Genomic DNA, 19,022 nt, shown 5'->3' on the forward strand with positions numbered 1-19,022 from the left:
CTACTCATCAAGTCTATATAATTAAAGGGTAAATGTGTTATTGTCTTTATTTTTGTATTGAAAGTGAATTGGATTTCTGAGAATTGCTTTGTGAAACAAACTCCTGATCCCAGGGATTCCTCGCCACTCTTTAGAGGATTGATGTCTGACTCATTTTCCAAGGGAGCTGTCTCGTATTTAGGGCACTGTACTCTATCATTATGCTACTAATGACATGACTTAAATATCGATAAAGTCTTACAAACTGATTAAATGCTATTGGATAGAAAATAATAGTTATTTCTTAATAAAAAGGAAAATAACTATTATAATGTCCTGGGGACAAGTTACACAGAAATGGAAACAATGTTATTCTAATTGACTATGAAGTACTTGTTTTAAATCTAGTGAGTATATTGGAGTGTCAAGGGTCTCTAATTACTGTGTATTTACACAGCAGTTGCGTAGTAAATACATGTGTACTTACATATAATTACCATTTTGTTATGCATAGTTACAATCCACTTAACAAAACTCAGTAAAATTAAAAACCATTCTGGAATCTAAAAGGTTGAGGTTATAGACATGACTCCGCAGAACACTTCACAGATATTCACTTCACATTTCCACAGACATGACTCATCAGAACACTTCACAGATATTCACTTCACATACATTCCACAGACATGACTCCGCAGAACACTTCACAGATATCCACTTCACATTTCCACAGACATGACTCATCAGAACACTTCACAGATATTCACTTCACATTTCCACAGACATGACTCCGCAGAACACTTCACAGATATCCACTTCACAATTCCACAGACATGACTCCACAGAACACTTCACAGATATTCACTTCACAATTCCACAGACATGTCTCCGCAGAACACTTCACAGATATTCACTTCACACTTCCACAGACATGACTCCGCAGAACACTTCACAGATTTCACATTTCTGCAGTTTTTTGCATATTTTCCCACAGATGGACTGCCTCTGCTGAGACCCAGAGTTTAAAGTACTGGAAAAGCTGTCATAAAAAACTGAAACTGTATCAGCTACAGAACAGAATACAGTGCCGCATTACCGCATCTCCTTATTGTAAAATGGAAGGTATTCCCGCAGGATGCTGTTGGTAAGGTTTTGTTTCAAAGCTGCTGCAGGTTTGAGTACTTCCTCATCTGGAGTGAGAATACACTCTCATCACTAGTAAACAGATCCACAGCAGCAATAGATTTCAATGAAAGTGAGCCTCATAGTCTGATAAGCCCTGCCTCTGGGTTTGCTGTCTGCTGTTTATAGAACCAAACAGACCTCAAGTACAATTTAGGTCACGTTGTGTTATTGACCCAGTGTCATTCTGATATGTGGTAATAGAATACAATTATCCTTGTATGATAGACCCGGGCCAGACCATCAAGCAGGGTCAATGCAGAGACTAAAGGCTTTTATTACCTGTGTAGTTTTATGATTTAGTCCCATCGAACCACAAAACAAGGCTGCTTGCTCTTCATACAGCATGTCATCTCATGTATTCTCTTTCTTTAAGGGATGAGAGATTCCACACTGTGAAAATGAAAACATGACATTCTTATAGATTTCTTATTTTACACACGCTCTAAGATAAAACAATAAGCAGACCATCTTGACTGTGTAAATAACCCAGTCGGGTGTTCACCATTCAAATAATCCATTCTGGTGAGATCTCTGTCTCAGTGAGAATAGCATCGGTTCAGTGCTGCTTCCACGGTGGATCTCAACATCTTTGCTGTGATCTCTTCTTGGACTATTGTCGTTCTTGCTGGGATTTGTTGCTGCAGATTTGATAGGGTAGAAGTCCACTCAACCACAGGCACAGCAGAACAAACGTACAGTTTACGGCATACGGTACATGCCCCAGTGTTCCACAGAGCCACGCCTCCCTGTATGAACTGCGTACCAGTTTGTGTTCTTTTGATTCTGTTATAACTCCTCCCATTAGAGGGTGCCTCCCCCTGTACAACATCTTACTGTGTGTTCATTTCATTCAGGATCATTCAGGATATAACAGGTAAGATAATTCATTATGATGGTTATTATTATATGTAGGCTATTATTTACACTATCCCTGTGATAAAGTGGTTATTACAATATTATATAATAAAAAATAAAAAAAAACACAGAGCAGCACTTATAAACTAACTCTGCTGGTTATTACAATATTATATAATAAAAAAAATTTAAAAAAAACACAGAGCAGCACTTATAAACTAACTCTGCCAGTTGGACCGAATGCAATGTTGACTTTATGATGTGTAGGTCTGAAACTGTCTATCAATGACTTAGATGGAAGAATCTTCTGAACTGTCTTCTTGTCAAGGACGATATGCAACATGTCTACTGTACACTGTAGTATTAAAAACTCCAGCGTAAGACATTTTTGGTGTCTTTGGTGCCATTTGTACAGGTGTTGTCTCTGGTGTGGTTTTCCATATAGGGAGCTGATTCATTATTCATTTAAAAATACTGATATAAGTCAAGTGAGTATAATTTCCAGTCAAACAGTATGCTTTACAATTAGCTGTGGTTTCAAAATGCTGAGTATTAAGAGATCATAACTGGATTTCTAATTAGACCGTGAAGGGAGAAGAGGTAATACATTTTACGGAGATGATGTTCACTGGCCACTGACAAATGCTTTGTAAATAATGGACTTTGTAATAAATTAATCAATCAATCAATCAATCAATCTTTCAATCAATTATCTAGTCTAATCTAAAGTGTAGTTTATTTTTCAAACCTATATTTTAATATACATTTCCCCAGAGGGTCCTTGGAGAATCGGGACAGCGCTGCATATTAAAAGATGAGTGTATTTATTCCGTAGAGATTACATAACCATGTGTCAGGTTTGCATTGTTTTCAGTATCTTTACATAGGCTCATTATTATTTCATATTAATCACGGGTTTATTGTTTTAAAAACAGCTCAGTGAGATATTACCCCCTCAGCTCACGTCTCTGCCGCATCTTTGTCTGCTTTGTGGTCCCACGGCACTGTTCCATTGAAAAAGATGAAACACATTAACCTTGATGTCTGACCCAATTCTGGTTTAGGTCAGAACAAGTTGACCAGTCTTGCCAGATTTCATTTGAAGCAGTCCTCCCATCCATAACCCCCCTCAAACAGTGGCAGGGTCTCCCTGGCAGTGAGATGTCACATCTCATAGGAAGATCATGATCTAGATATACTGTTAAATGACAGAAGCAAAAGCAATTGTTTTCAATGAAGGCGGTCACGTGCAGCAGCACTCAAGTGGCACCGGAGACTTTCGCCGCGCCGCACAGCAATGTAAACTACCAGCAGCCAATTCAGGAAAACTGGGAGGCTCCTTTGCAAGGAAGAAATAAAAAAAAAAAATCTTCCTTCATCAAACAGGAGTTCCAGTATCAGCCGATGATATTCGCTGTACCTTTTTCTTTTCTTGAGGATGTCATGGACCCTCAGCAGATATTCTTAACGGAAACACAAATGATTGGTACTCTAAGGGGCAGTGGTGCTGTAGCTATTGTAAAAATGGTACCACAGTGCCAATATTGTCACTTAGTTTGACAATGCCAGTGCCAATGAACCAGCACTCAATGGTTATCCTTTGCAGGACTATAAGATGATATCAGCAACACTGTGCTACACGTTATAAGCGACTGTTGCATGTTCTGCTAAGGGGGTGTATATGTTAATATCGTACATGGGTACTGTAGCATGGCATGCATACCCTATTTCACTACGCTAAAGTTGGAGAGGCATGCAGGGATGTAAACATTTCAGAAATCAACCAAACTGACACAACAGTTCATTTGGAGTTTGGTTCCCAGATGCGATTATTGTGCGGTCGCTGTAAGGAGACAAGTCGAAATTGCTGGCACATGTTGCCTGCCTGCCTCTGGCAACCCGGCTGTCATCAGACTCTGAGCCAGGTGAAGGGAGCGGGATTGTTCCTATTTCAGAGTTACATTTGACAGCACTCAGACTGCTCACAGAGTCTCCATCTTTCATGGTTCGTGGGGGAAATCAAAATGCTCAGCACTGCCAACTGATACAGATTCCTACCATGGAGCATTTAACATGAAGCCTCCCATCCAGCAATGTGCTTTTAGATATAAGGGGAGCTATTTCTGTGCGTGACAAAGGGGATTATGCTAGCATTTATATTTAATCATAGAGACAGATCACTTGTGTAGCACTGCAGTTTAAGTGCTTTCAGAGAAGCAGGCAGTAATATTACTAGTAGTAGCTCTGAATGTTATTTTGAGTTGATTTCTTTACCTTTTTGTGATGTTTGTCAGCCTTCTTATTAGTTTGGCATGCATGCAATCTCAGTCATACTGAATGTTTCTGTAAATGTTTTTATGTGAGGCAAAGATTCCTGTGAGAACATGAAATAATGTACTTTAAACAAAAAGCAAAACTCCTTCAAATAATATCTGTCATTCCTTTGTCCTTGAAATATAAAAGTACCTTAACATGATGGAAACCATAGCAATGGGGATGTGTTTGGAAGTGTTGAGCTGTTCAGCCATTCTGCTATAAGTGTTAAAGGGGCTTGCTGAGCGTCTGTGTATTTTAATAATTCATTAAGGGACCAATGGTAGTGCAAATAACACAGTGTGAAATGACTGCTTCTCACTGTGAACTTCACACTTTACCTGCTATTGACAAAATACTGTAAAAGGGTTACTGGAAGCTCAAAAGTGCAGAAAACCATACACAGAATACCAGTCTTCCCGAAATCCCTAGCAGAAAAAATGCTTTAATGATTTTGATAGTATTGTAGGGTGCATGGGGAAGGCAGCCGCAGGGCTGCTAGGTGACATAACCACACACATGGACATGAGCCCAATATACGCTCCTTGCAAAGGAGCTGGCTCTTCTGTACAGCGGTATCGGCGCTATGCTTTAGTGCGACAGGATCTGGGTTTGTGCCCACCCTCCGCCTGTGTGTGGATTGCCTCACAATGTGTGATGTGCCTGCCTGTGTTAGCTGAGATTGCTACAGTATACTCAGCAACACTTTACATCTCTAATTATTTACCTAGTAGTTACTTAGTAAATATCATGCAAATAAAAAAGGCACACATGAAATACATTTTAACTATGCATAATAACATTGCAATCATGTGTAAGTAACTGCTATGTAAACAGACAGTAATTAGATACACAATGTAAAGTGTTACCGAATTCTTTTATGTAGGACTGCATGGTATTTGTGACTCAGTTTGGTAGGGTTTGCATCTCGCCAGAACAAAACCCTGTGAGTACTGATGAGGGTGGAAGGGAGTCTGCTGTCCATTGTGCCTGTCTAAATCCCAATTAAATCAAGCCTGGACGCAGGGGGAGTACACAGAGCTGGCTCATTGGTCAAATGAGTATAAAAACCATGTTGTCTCTGTTGATGTTATATTTTTAAACTAGGCTATGGAAACATATTTTGAAATCATACATATAGCATAATCCAACAAGGTCTCAAAATAAAAAAAAATAAAACTTTCTTTTTTTGTTATCATTTGTAAGCTATATACAGTACAGTATTTTTTTCAATGCCTTAAGTGTGTTAAAACGGCACTATTGATCAGCTCTTTCCCAGCTCTTCCCTATTCAAAGACACTGCTGCCCTCTAGTGGTCAAGATGCAAATGTACAGCACATGTGTTTCTTCAGCATCTTGATTATTTTTTTATTCATATTCTGAACACAGAAAGATAAAAGCATTCTCCCAGACTGTGTTATCTTGGAAATACCCTGATTCCATTAACGCAAAACCAAGGAAAGATTAAGAATTGAATCTATTAAGTACCTTGGAGGGTGCAGCTGTCTCAGTTAGTCTCCAGTTTATTATATAAAAAAGATTAATTCTTTGGCATTTTGATTAATGTCTTACTTACCTACTGCACCTTTAAGAAAAGGCTACAGATAAATGCACTTAATAATATTTTTATGTTCTGCAGAAAAGAGAAAAAAACATGCTCCCTTTTCAGCAAAAGAAAGATTTCTTCAGTACATCTGGCAGCAATTGAACTATTTTCACAAACTAGGTCAAGCGCTTTCCCTGGAGGCTCCGAAGCACATTTGATTGCCCAACTGAAATAAGCAGAAGATCAAAACAACTCCACTCTGCGTCTAGCACAAACCGAGTACAGTAAAGGATATTGGATAAAAACAAGCACGGCTACTGCTACTAACAACACTGCAGTAGATACAGGCACACGTTTTAGGAGAATTGAGTTCATTCCAGTCATTGTGGAAAAGGGCACTAATTGCCACCCTGGTACAGATGCGAGCTTGCTGTTTTCAGAAATGTGACTCCCTCTCTACTAGGCCAGTAGTCACAGACTCTTTATCCACTTCCCCCATGTGTTGCTGCTAAATCAGGACATTTTGGCAGATCTGCATTTGTTCGAATGAAAGCCCAGCTCTACCATCTCCAGTTGCATGATGGCAAGGCCACTGCCCAACGCCTCAGACGGTATTGGTGGTATTGCACACGTACTGTACAATGACTGGAATCGGTTGCTTTTGTTTACTGTCGTAAACCGTTACATTACTGACATTGAGCACCCCTTTGTAGAAATGTGTTTTGTTACGTATTGCTTAAAACGGTTAAGGATTTGGTAGAGCAGAAGACTCTACATTTTTCAGTGAAATTAGCGTAACAACCTGAGACTGCAGAACAGCATGGTAAAATGCAGAGCAGAGCGCTTTAAGCCAGTGGTGAAAGCAGTGAAGCACAGGTATGAAAATACATAAGCATGATATGCTGCTGAGAAGAACAGAAGCATATCCCAGAGCAGAACAAAATGTATAATCCTGCTTCTCATACATCCCTGTATGCTTTAATTTGCAGGGAGGTTATTTTCAACTCATACTGCCTGCTCTCGTGCTACTAGGAAAAACTCAAAGAAACAGAAGCGTAGAGGGAGGTAAATCTGCTCTTATGACTGCTCAAGATGCAAGCCAGCCTAAGATTGAATTATTTTGGCAAATTATTTGTAGGAACCCCCTTTTGCAATGAATGCTGACATTAACCTTGCAAGAAGATGCAAACAACGGTTCTAATGAAGAGTTTTATTAAGATGTATTTAAATGAGGAGAACCAGCACCAACCACCTGCTGTACTAACCAATCAAGCTGGGTATGGCTGATTTTCTGAGGAGAGCAAAATATCTGTCAATTCAGGTTCCAGTGCAGAAAGCATTGCTGTGGAATCACTGATATTGATTATCCACACAAAGCTATTGTTGCATCTCCTCAAAGTAAAAACGTTATTGATTGATTGATTGATTTTTAAACAGCTATAAGCTTACTATTCTGGTGTCTTTGCTATACTGAATAAATGCTCCACTGACAGTCACACAGCCCTAGCCATGGTGCTGGTGCAGTCAGAAGCACATTCTTCTCCCTTGCTGACAGTGAGGGCAATGTGTTTCTACTCACCAGAGCGAGGAGGGATCGCAATGCCTACCATCAACTGACCCAAAAACACATTTTTATTCCCGTTTCACTTTATAGCCTGAAATAAACATAGGCTATTTTTATTTTTTTTCAAGGTCAGCGATTTTCCTACAATCTACTTTCAACAAGTTAGGATTCAAAGCCACTTCTAGATTCATCGCTCTATACAATTTCATAACCTCTAGCTGCTAAAGGTAACAATGTAAGTTCACATTTTTAATTTGCCAAGTGACACAGTAACAAATATAATTCCCCCTACAGCTTAAACTGCCTATAGCGCATTTAAACAAACATACATTACCTTCAAGGAGTCTGAATATTCAGCAAAATGAAGGAAGAATGAATAAACAGGCATCAACTGATTTAACAACACAGCAACAGGTATTATGAAAACCAACCTCCACACTGCAAACAAGCTAAATTTCTTTTTTTTTTTTTTTTTTTAAATGAGAAAGGGTTTGCCTGCTGACACGGATTACAAAATATTATTTCAAATGTGGAGAGTTACACAAGTCATATGATACAAGCAGCTTGTTTCATTTAAAAAATACATGCATTTTGACTAGTTTCCCTGCAATGTAATTATGTTCCTGTAGCTGTGTGTGTGCGTATCTTGATGAAATATTATTCAATTTGTAATAAATGTATTTCCTTTAAACAAAAACACATACAGAATAAAATAAAATAGCACTTTTTTAATATGGTTACACAGTCAAATAATCCCAGTGTACCCAATAATGAATATAGATCTATATATATATTCTTTTTGAATGCGCTGGTAATTCCATTCACTGCACAAAATATAATTAATGACAACCCAGTATCCCAAGGGGTTAATTATGAGCAACAATTCTCCATCGTTTCAAGCCCGGGTTACACCCGATTCATACCCTGTGTGTTTTCCCTATTTCTCAATTGCCGAGTTTCCCATCTTTTGAGTCTGACTTCTCTTTGAGCTCCCAAAGTTCCCCTCCCGTCGAGGGCTAACAAGCTGCCCCCTATCTCTGAGGAGAGATGCTCAGCGGTTCCTGCAGCGTGTTCACTGCAAACACTTTCTCTTTCCCCAGGCGGATGGGCAGCAGAACAGGGTGACTCTCGATCTTAGGGGGGTCACTGCTGTTCTTGGGCTCCCCCTCCTTCTCTTCCACTGGGATCTGTTGCAACAGGAGCTTGACGCTCTGCAGGAACACAGAACGGGGGTCTTCCGCAGGCAGAGTGGGGCAATTACAGCTTTCCCGGAGTTTCAGAGCCTGCATTTACCAAGCAAAGTACAGAATTACTTAGAGCATTCTCACACACACATACAGAGGCCGTGTGACAGAAGTATTCTACTTTGGGCATTCTAGTAGTCCCATACCAGATGTGGCTGATCAGATAAGCAGACTCACTGTTTTGAATAAACCTGAATTACGGTCAACTCCATTCTAATGAAGTGCAAGCTGATGTCAGCTGTAGAAATCAAATATCACAATTCTATAAATCATATGTAAATCATTTGTAGCTGTTCTGATTGAAACAGCTTCAGGAGATAATGGATAAGAAACAGTTTGGACTGTTGTATCAAGTTTGTGCAGAAAAAAATAAAATAAAATAAATACATAAACAATCTGTATTTTTTCTTTTTGTTTGGTTATTGTTATTGCAATGACACTGTTTGAGCAGGTGGAATCAGATTTTGACCTCGAAACACAAACGGTTTCTGTTGTTTCCATTTCTTATCAATTAGAAAAAATCTGAACTGAACTGCTCTTCCATTCACACAATTCAAATCAGTTCAATACAAGCTCTATATCAGCAGCGTACCACAACACATCCATCTTCCATCTGCTGAATCCATTTTTAACATGGAGAGTGCAAAACCCTTTGCTTTATTACCGTTTCATGGCCACATTGTTATTCTTAACGTGCACGACAGCAAGCCACTCCAGTGCATTTACTATATGCAATATACATGCAAGACCATATTTTAAATTAAAGCTTTATAAAGCATTTATCAGAAACAAAACTAGTGCATATTGTATGATTTAAAAGCAGATGTGCATGAATATTGAATGCACTGGCTGAACCTTTGTTTTTGAACAGTGTTTATTAAGTAAGTGTACAGTTTAAAGATGCTCATCAAATGCATTAGAAAAGTCAGGGAGCTGTATTTCTATTTTGTCTATCTTGCCAGAGTTGGGATTTCCAGTCCTGCTTTTAGTTTCAGCCCTGTTCTAAATTGTTTAATTGAACCAATTATACCTCCATCCAGACCCTGAAGTAGTTAATCCTATCACGTTGCCTGTTGAACCTGCAGTGGTGTGGCCCCCAGGACCTGGGGGATTGAGTTTGGTAGGGTTAAAGGATTCTCATCTACCTCGGGTATTAGTCGGTCCAGCTGCTCTGCACGGTTCTCATGAGAGGGGTGAGTTGAAAGCCACTCCGGCACTCTGGGCTCCCCTGTCAGCGTCTCTGTTACCATCATCTGCTGCCAGAACACAGGCCCGGCCCTGACATCAGCACACGCCTAGGGGGAAGCAGAGAGCAAGGGACGTATAGCGCCTTTCACCCAAACACGAACTCCTAGTGCTTTACAAACACTCTCAAGCTTTGAATGTTTCTTTCTTTATTTATTTTTTTTTAAGCCCAAGTTATTATTTTTTTTTTGTTTAGGTTGGATTTACATTGGCACAATAGTTATCTCCGTTATACTTATTCAACTTTATATGTATGTTTTTATTCAAATTGGTATGCAACACATAGTACAACAAAGTATGGTAAACAATAATTCAACATGCCTCAAATTATATTCTACCATGACATATCACATTACAGTTGTAACATTGTTCTGAGATAATTAATATCATTATACCAAAAAGAAATAGGCCATCACTCAGTTTACCAATAAATATTAATCATAGGTTAAATTGTAGGACTGATATATACATATATAAACATGCAACAACTTCTAGACATATTAGTTTATAAGCTGGTAGCTTAATACAGAACGAAAGTCATATTTACCATGTCTGGACAAATTCCCCTGACAAATTAAGATATTGCTTTTGGTTGTGAGGAAACGCAATGAACTGATCTCTAGTTCTGACTTGTACAGACTCTGTCTCAGCTTGCTGTGGTGTTGCTGTGTGGATGCTGTTTGGGAGCGGGTGCTGCTTGGGAGCGGGTGCTGCTCGAGTGTGGTTACCTTCAGGGACTGACATTCCTTTTCCTTTCCACAGCCTTTCCGGCTTCTCTGATCCAATTCCATTCCCCCAATTCTAAACACATTCTCAGCACACAGGGCCATGCCCAAACTGAGGGGTTTTGCAAATTAGCTGTAACAATGTGTTTTCAAACGCATACACGCACGTTATACAAAGTAAATGCTATATAGAAAAGTAATCTCATTCCAAAAGGTAAATCACACGCAGCGAGAAACACACGTTATACAAAGTAAATGTTATATAGAAAATAAAGCTTATTACAAGAATGCCCGATGTCATGCAGACTGGCGTCCCGTCCCACCAGTGTAATCAAACCTGGGTTTCCAGGGGTGATGAGGGTTCCAATAGCTTTAATGCTATAGTGTTCTGAAATGGGTTGTTCCACACCAAACTAAAGGTCTGTATAACCAATCAGGAGAGATGAGTATGCATTAATGCCATGGTTAAAGCCAATTAAGCTTCAAGCAATTACTTTTGACCTACCTTTGCAGCCATCTGCAGTCCAACCTTGTCAGCTTCTGCCTCCAGCTTTCTGCTGTAGGGCCGGTCAAACATGAACTGCAAGAAAAGAGAGAGCACCTGTATGAAGTACCCATTTGCAACTGCACTTTAGTACTTGGAAACTGTTGTAAACACCATCTACACATTTAAATAATGCACCCGTGTGAAGGGTGTTCTAAACAACATGAGATTGGTTTCGTTATAACAAGCTTTGGCAATACAGTGTTACAGCTGTGCTTTGGTGGATCCCTGGAGCCAGCATCAGCACCGCTGTGTGTGCGGAGGGTCCAGGGAGGCCTCAAACAGGCTGATCCCTGGAGCCAGCATTACACTTCAGCCATCAACATCGGGCCAATAGGAAGTCCCTGTCACCTGGCAGAGGAAAAGTGCTGAAAACTTGTATATTACAGTGAAGCTACATCTTGGTTGGTCCCCACCACTACTATCCCAATGGTGAAAGCTGAGGTCCGTATTTTCAAGAAGTAGATAACAGATACTCTCATGTAATGAAAATTAAAATTAAGAACATGTTACTAATGCAACCAGAAGAAATCATATAAATACCTTATAACGCAATATGAAGCATATGCTGGCAATGTGACTAAAATGCTGGTGATAATGACAAAGAATTATAATAGACTTCGAAATATTATTTGTATATATTTACCCTGGCATCACATCATCTGTGCTTATTTCTCACAACAGGTAATTAAACTTGAAGAAACAGAATGAAACGGGATATTCTCGATGTTTTGGTCCCTTCCTTTATATACCTTTTGAACAAAGAATGGCAAAAATATCTGAAAGAAAATATAATGGGAGAAACAATCAACTCACTCTGTGAAACATGGCTAGGTTGCCCAGAGGTTGATCTGTTCAAATCTTTCAATATTTGTCTTTTTAAACTGTGTAGATGGTTGATGGAGTCCTCTAGGCAAGTCTCTTTAAAAATGCACAAAATCCAGCACCTGCAAATCTACTCACAGGGCCAGCAGTTTATCCAGATCAATTTAATCATGGTTTGCAGTGGAGCTGTCTGCAAGTTGAGAACCAGTGATATGTAAAATAAGCCCCGGGCATCTTTTAACATGAATTAGACAAGGAAGCAAAATCAGTAAATGTACACTTCTCACAAAACATGCTCTCCTTGCTTAATTGAACTAAAATGGCCACCAAGTAAAACATGCAGGCAATCCACATTAGAATGAACTCGACCTGCATGCATTCCCCAACTTCTCAAAGATCACCACTTGAAGACACATTCAGTTGACCCTAATTTCTTTTTAGCTCAATTTTTTACGAAGCCACAGCAGGTATGGCTCAATAACAATGTATTTGGATGAGTGGAAGAACAGTACAATAATGTACAATAGTGTAGTGCACGAGGAGACAGGTGTAACCATGTCTGCCCTGTAACGCTACTGCTGTAGCAGGATGCTAATCCTGAACTTCACCTTTATTACAGTTTGCCAACAATAATAGATTCAATGGAGTCAGGTCATTATTCATTCACCAATATCGACTTCATTTTATTGACTAACCTGTTTTAACATGATCCAATGCATTATGACTGTGCACTGTTTGGTAGAGTGTTTGTTTTATAAGCATGGGTTAACTGGAGGCTGAACGGGCAGAAAAGCATAACAGCTTATCAAGCCTTCCAAAGACTCCTGATAAGACAAATTTTCCCCCTTCTTGAGAGGGAATGATGAACAGGTCCTGGAAGCAGGAGACTCATCACAAGCTTGTGCAGGAGCAGAGACTGGCAGGGGGAGGCAGAAGACAGACTCGAGCAGACCAAGTCACCACAAAGATGAAGAGGGGCCCTTCAAACTGGCTGACACCCCAGCTTGCTGAGGGGATGCTGTACAGTGGGTTGATTTACAAACCTTCCTCATCCTCCTCTTTCTTGCTTTTTGCTCTTACCTGGGATAATTTGCTTTGAATCCACTGTCCCACGATTGCGAGGCTGTCACGAGGACAAATAGCCCAGATTGCTGTCAGGAGGATTAGAGACAGGAAATCCACAAAGTGCACCAGACTGGCCTGCTCTGCCTGAAAGCACAACAGAAAGCAGGGTCCAGTTTCACAAAGCATTGCTAGCACTGAGCAGGCTGCTAGCTAGCAAGCTATCTTATTTGCACCTGCTTCATAAAACAATATTTTAAGACAGAATGGTAAAGTTTAGTAGAAATCCACTCAGCAAGTCTATGATTAAAGGAAAAATGTGTTATTTTCTATATATTTTTATGGAAGAGAATTGGACTTAGACTGCTGCTGCCTTGACCTGCTTTGCGAAACTGGCCCCAGGTTATAAGGAGATCCTGATTCGGCAGAGACCACATACTGTATGGGTCTCTTACAATGACCTACACAGCGGTGATATTCATTCTATTTTAATCCAGCTGACGTTTACCCCCAGGGGTGATTTGTTGACCCACTAACTAACATCACTGTGTTCAATACAAATTCATTGCAACCTGAAAAGTCAGGGCTATAAATTTTATTATAAATCAAATTGACTATAATACTTGGGATGCTTCATAAAATCTACATTTCATTATGCCAGTATTATTCCTGACCTGTTTAATATTCTACTGTGTATTTTCTACATGACTCTCTCATGTTTAATATTCCACTGTGTGTGTTCTGCGTGACTCTCTTCTTTAATATTTCACTGTGTGTGTTCTGTGTGACTCTCGTTTAATATTCCACTGTGTGTGTTCTGCACGACTCTCTCGTGTTTAATATTCCACTGTGTGTGTTCTGCGTGACTCTCTTCTTTAATATTTCACTGTGTGTGTTCTGTGTGACTCTCTTCTTTAATATTCCACTGTGTGTGTTCTGCACGACTCTCTCGTGTTTAATATTCCACTGTGTGTGTTCTGTGTGACTCTCTTGTTTAATATTCCACTGTGTGTGTTCTGTGTGACTCTCTTGTTTAATATTCCACTGTGTGTTCTGTGTGACTCTCTTGTTTAATATTCCACTGTGTGTGTTCTGCACGACTCTCTCTTGTATAATATTCCACTGTGTGTGTTCTGCACGACTCTCTCGTGTTTAATATTCCACTGTGTGTGTTCTGCACGACTCTCTCTTGTTTAATATTCCACTGTGTGTGTTCTGCACGACTCTCTCTTGTTTAATATTCCACTGTGTGTGTTCTGCACGACTCTCTCTTGTATAATATTCCACTGTGTGTGTTCTGCACGACTCTCTCGTGTTTAATATTCCACTGTGTGTGTTCTGCACAACTCTCGTTTAATATTCCACTGTGTGTGTTCTGCGTGACTCTCTTCTTTAATATTCCACTGTGTGTGTTCTGCGTGACTCTCGTTTAATATTCCACTGTGTGTGTTCTGCATGACTCTCTCTTGTTTAATATTCCACTGTGTGTGTTCTGCACGACTCTCTCTTGTTTAATATTCCACTGTGTGTGTTCTGCACGACTCTCTCGTGTTTAATATTACACTGTGTGTGTTCTGCACGACTCTCTCTTGTTTAATATTCCACTGTGTGTGTTCTGCACGACTCTCTCGTATTTAATATTCCACTGTGTGTGTTCTGTAGGATTCTCTGGTGTAGTTTTTGCTCCGATCAGTGTTTGATGTGAATACTATTTCTTACCGTATGTCCTATTATCGCATGTGCCATTTCATGCCCGAGAATGAACGAGAGCTGGTGAACATCTGTTACTGCTTCTAGCATTCCAGTGAACACAAAAACCTGCCCGTTCTGTAACAATAAAAAGACACAATAATGTAGCACCTAGTTATAAACAGAAATGAAGTAGTTATCAATGACCTAACCCTACCTAAGCACGGGCACTGGATGGCGAGTTGTCAGGAGAGGACTGCCTCTTAAATGCACTGCAAGGAGCCTGCTGTTTTATACAGTTTCTACACCCCTTTGGGTGCAAAGCTTAGTTGCTGGCTTATCTCTATGTATCAGCAATATTTTGACCAGACAACTGTTATTTACATTTTCTGTTCATTTTATTGTCCCTTTCCCAGGCTATAAAACATTATTTCCCTGATAGCAGCACATCTGCATCTCAATCCTAATCTCTTCACTACCTCTTTCCTTATACTCTTATATGAAGATAGCACATCCAGCCCACAGTCAACTGTGCATACTGTATTGGAAGGAAATGGAACTCGGCAAGTCAGTGAAACGTTTGTCATCGAATGTATTAATCAGGGATGATAATAAGACTCCCATTGCATAGCTGAATCCATGCAAGTCTAATTTCCATCCCTATTGAGTTTATGTATTTCTAAACATAGCAATCGTAATTTGCTATGATTTCAGAGGTACAGCGGGGTTACAAAAAAAAAAAAAAAAAAAAAAAAACGAACTACAACAAACGAAGCACGCATTTGTTGCGAATGTTTTTTCTTGTTAAATCCTCTCACCGCGAGAACAAAGGCGTTGATATCGGAGCTCTCCACCACCCGGACAGTCCAGGGGATCTGGGACACCTCTGGGACGTCCTGGTTCCGCTCCACCAGGTGCCTCACCACCATCTCCACTGCCCTGTGCCGGGGGTCGTGCAGCGGGACCATCGTGTCCTTGAACTCTTCCAAGTACTGCAGAGACAGCAGGGGTGGAAATAACAGGCATCTTACTGGACATCAATGCTATAAGAAATACATTCATTAGCATACATTGGGTGACATTCATCAAGCATTCCCCTAGAGCCCATCTGCTCGGGAAGTTCATCCAAGATTCAGCTTTACAGTACACCGGTAGAGATCGCAGTTTGGCCGGTAGTTATGAAGCACCATAGGCCTGGCTGGGCCTACATTACATTTTTGGGTTACATTTTGAACTTTTGAACTATTAAATTATATATATATATATATATTATATATATATATATATACACACACACACATTTAGTACATATATCTGTTAGCTCAAACAGCCAGCTGCGGTCCAACGGTTTCAAGTAGTATATAATATATATATATATATATATATATATATATATATATATATATATATATATATATATATATATTACAGTAGTGTGTACCGATGGCAAGGTTCCACGATAACAGCATAACTGAAACTAATCCAAACTTTCCTGTCACGTGTCATATTTGCTGTACAGTCAGAATCTGAGACTGCGCACAGAAGTGCGGGTTTGCTTGTGGACAGATGAGTATCTTTGAATACAGTATTTTCATTTTCTGACAAGCGCACAAATGCATGTTAAATGACTGAAATAACGTATATTGAAAGGTTTCGCTTCTTTTGAGACACTGGCTCTCTTTGGTTACCGTACCCAGGTAGAAACACACTGAAAACAAAAACCATCATGAACTTTTAAATCATGAAGAAAATATAATATATATATATATATATATATATATATATATATATATATATAATATTATATAATAGATATATAATTATATATATACCCGGGCCAGATTAAACGTTTGCATGCGTCCGGGAATATGTCTACAGACCATACTTTATGGGGGTAGTCCAAATATTTTGATGAATAAAATAAAGAGGAAGAAATATGCTATTTTGCAACTTGCAGTTATTCAAGTCTACCGAGTGACACAGTATACTGAGAAGGGCACAAGCTAATTAAAGTACTGGCAATGTCTCGGACTGGGAGGTGGATGCACAGTGCAGGGGTGGATCGGATTCCCCTGCTCCCCACGACCCCAGGGTAGGAGCTTGTCCTGAAGCACATTGAGAGCAGCAGCCTTACCCCTTCAGCTGTGAATGAGGACAGCTCTTTGAAATGCTCGCTGCTGAACACCAGCAGTCGGCTGCGGCCCGTTATGGGAGCCTCGTCCAGGTGAGTACAGAAGAAGACTGCGAACACCACAGCCAGCCCGCACACCCCCGCACAGATCCTCCACCTGCTTCTCCACAGGCTCTGCCGGAACAGCTCCCGACGGTTAGGAGGGAGGGATTTCCACCATTTACGGATACTCCTGCAGACACACATGGAAGGAACAATGAAAAACACGAAATATCCGTGGCAACTTCATTTTGCAGAGGTCTCACTGCGGGCACATGCTTGAGCATGTAAACTACAGCACAAAAGGAAACACACATTGCGGTGGCAGACACTAACTTGAATTTCCATAGCCTTCGTCCAGAAGAGCAACACACGAAATTCAAACTCAAATGAAAGGGAATAAATACATTAACACAACACAACTGGGGCAAGCTAGCTAACTTTGCAGCACTTCTAATTTAAAGCACTATCTATCCATCTATACCGTCAAGAAAGATTTGTTTCCTAGGTGCAAAAGCTTACCTTCCTAGTATTATCGCAGCCAGTTTCTGGAGAGGTTTCAGGACCATCCATATGAGTGGTGCAGGCAGGGCCCTAGCAGGGCCAGAGGTGTGGAAGGACCTGCTGCATTGCTGAACTGCTGGTGACTGTCCAGCGGAGATGGGCAACACAGGAGGGCATGAACTTTTTCCAAGGACCGTATGAAATTGCATCTGTTTTGGCCATGTTAGGCTCTGTCCTTGGGATCTGCCAGGGCTAATTTGAATAAAGTTCCTGCATGGATGCGGGCTTGTTGATGCAAGGGGCTGACCGTGTCCAGGAAAGCTACAAAGCTGCCAAGCCCTGGATGTTACGCTGGTTTGCTCTGAAACACATGGTTTGGAGGTTTTATTTAAATACGTTGCTCTTAGTCCTCTTTGCCAGCTGGCTCTCCAAGTGCTGCACGGTCTCTGGCAGGGGAGGAGGTTGCTGCTCCTCAGAAATCCAAGGCAGAAACCAATCTTCATTGTTTTATTTTCTGGGTTATTGTTAAAAACCTGAGAAGTAAAATTATAATAGCGCATATTGGTGGTAATCTCAACAGCATACCTAAATGATATTAGTTTAACACACTTGTATATTTATACAAGGACCTCCACTGTTTGTTTTCAAACACAATTTCCCTTGTTATACATACCAAAAACAATGAGAAGTTGGCTCTTTTGAAAAAACAAACACACACAAACACACACACACACAATATATATATTGTTTGGTACCTAGACGCATAGTGCAACCATGAGAACACTTTACTGAGCAAACCTACTGTGGCAAACTTGTATAAGGATTAGGTGTAGCTCGACACCTGAGCTATCTGCCAAGACTCTGGGATCACGGTTTGGTATTGAAAATCCTTGAAATTCAACATTACATGTAATTCCATCTCCATTGTTGAACCTGAACTGTAAGTTATTTCTTTCTAAAGATCTTGAGAATGACACAAAATAACGTGCACATGGTCAGACTTGTTTCCCGCATGCAGACGGACAGGACGTAGTTAATACTCGAAACTTGACAGCGAAAAATATTGACAGTACTATAAATACTTGTGTCACATTGCATTCCAATGATATATTTCCTCGCCTATGAACAGAACTATCCATACCGACTACCTTTAAACTAGTCTAAACAACTCCGTTCAATGGTTATACCAATAATAATAATAATAATAATAATAATAATAATAATAATAATAATAATAATAATAGACTGCAAAATTTTGTTCCTTGAGCAATAGAGATCTAAGCAAAGGTTTGTAATGGGTTTATAGTTGAGAAAGGAATCAACAACGACACCCAAATATCAACTGTTCCTTAGTTGTTGCTGTACTGAAGGACAATAAAACCAACTTCTGTTAGGACAAAGACAAGCCTTTCCTTTTTTTCGTCTCATTGTGGAAGCCATCAGCACCGTCTTCACAAACGTTTTATAATAATAATAATAATAATAATAATAATAATAATAATAGAACAAAATCAACAGAAATATTCCTCTAAAATGTATCTCCTCTGTGTCCTACACAGCGGCAGCGTTGTG

The 19,022-nt window shown here is 39.9% G+C and overlaps 1 protein-coding gene across 2 annotated transcripts; it reads right to left on the reverse strand.

The window, feature by feature from the left end:
• Window positions 1–7,084: 7,084 nt before the first annotated feature.
• On the reverse strand, window positions 7,085–18,816 carry oma1 (OMA1 zinc metallopeptidase). 2 transcript variants are annotated; one of them, XM_041278237.1, is made up of 9 exons: window positions 18,782–18,816; window positions 17,469–17,983; window positions 16,911–17,139; window positions 15,595–15,768; window positions 14,807–14,914; window positions 13,106–13,234; window positions 11,162–11,236; window positions 9,832–9,981; window positions 7,085–8,725 (listed from the first exon to the last, which is right to left on the reverse strand). In XM_041278237.1, exons 2-9 carry the CDS (start codon window positions 17,951–17,953, stop codon window positions 8,474–8,476), a joined length of 1,602 nt encoding a protein of 533 aa, XP_041134171.1. In that variant the 5' UTR covers window positions 17,954–17,983; window positions 18,782–18,816; the 3' UTR covers window positions 7,085–8,473. The 2 variants fall into 2 exon arrangements, with proteins under 2 accessions (XP_041134171.1, XP_041134172.1); XM_041278238.1 differs by lacking the exon at window positions 7,085–8,725 and adding an exon at window positions 10,940–11,077 and having other exon boundaries at window positions 9,895–9,981.
• Window positions 18,817–19,022: the final 206 nt, after the last annotated feature.

Source organism: Polyodon spathula, chromosome 18 (genome assembly GCF_017654505.1).
Source record: "Polyodon spathula isolate WHYD16114869_AA chromosome 18, ASM1765450v1, whole genome shotgun sequence".
Taxonomy (NCBI): domain Eukaryota; kingdom Metazoa; phylum Chordata; class Actinopteri; order Acipenseriformes; family Polyodontidae; genus Polyodon; species Polyodon spathula.

What these genes read in the sequence shown, in the direction of transcription:
- oma1 (XM_041278237.1), bottom strand. Translation starts at nt 17,953, where the DNA reads ATGAAGATTGGTTTCTGCCTTGGATTTCTGAGGAGCAGCAACCTCCTC. An exon ending in ATGCGATAATAGGACATACG is followed by an intron (nt 13,235 to 14,806) that starts GTAAGAAATAGT and finishes TTGTGCTTTCAG; the next exon opens with GCAGAGCAGGCCAGTCTGGT. An exon ending in TTCAAAGCAAATTATCCCAG is followed by an intron (nt 11,237 to 13,105) that starts GTAAGAGCAAAA and finishes CTTTTCTTGCAG; the next exon opens with TTCATGTTTGACCGGCCCTA.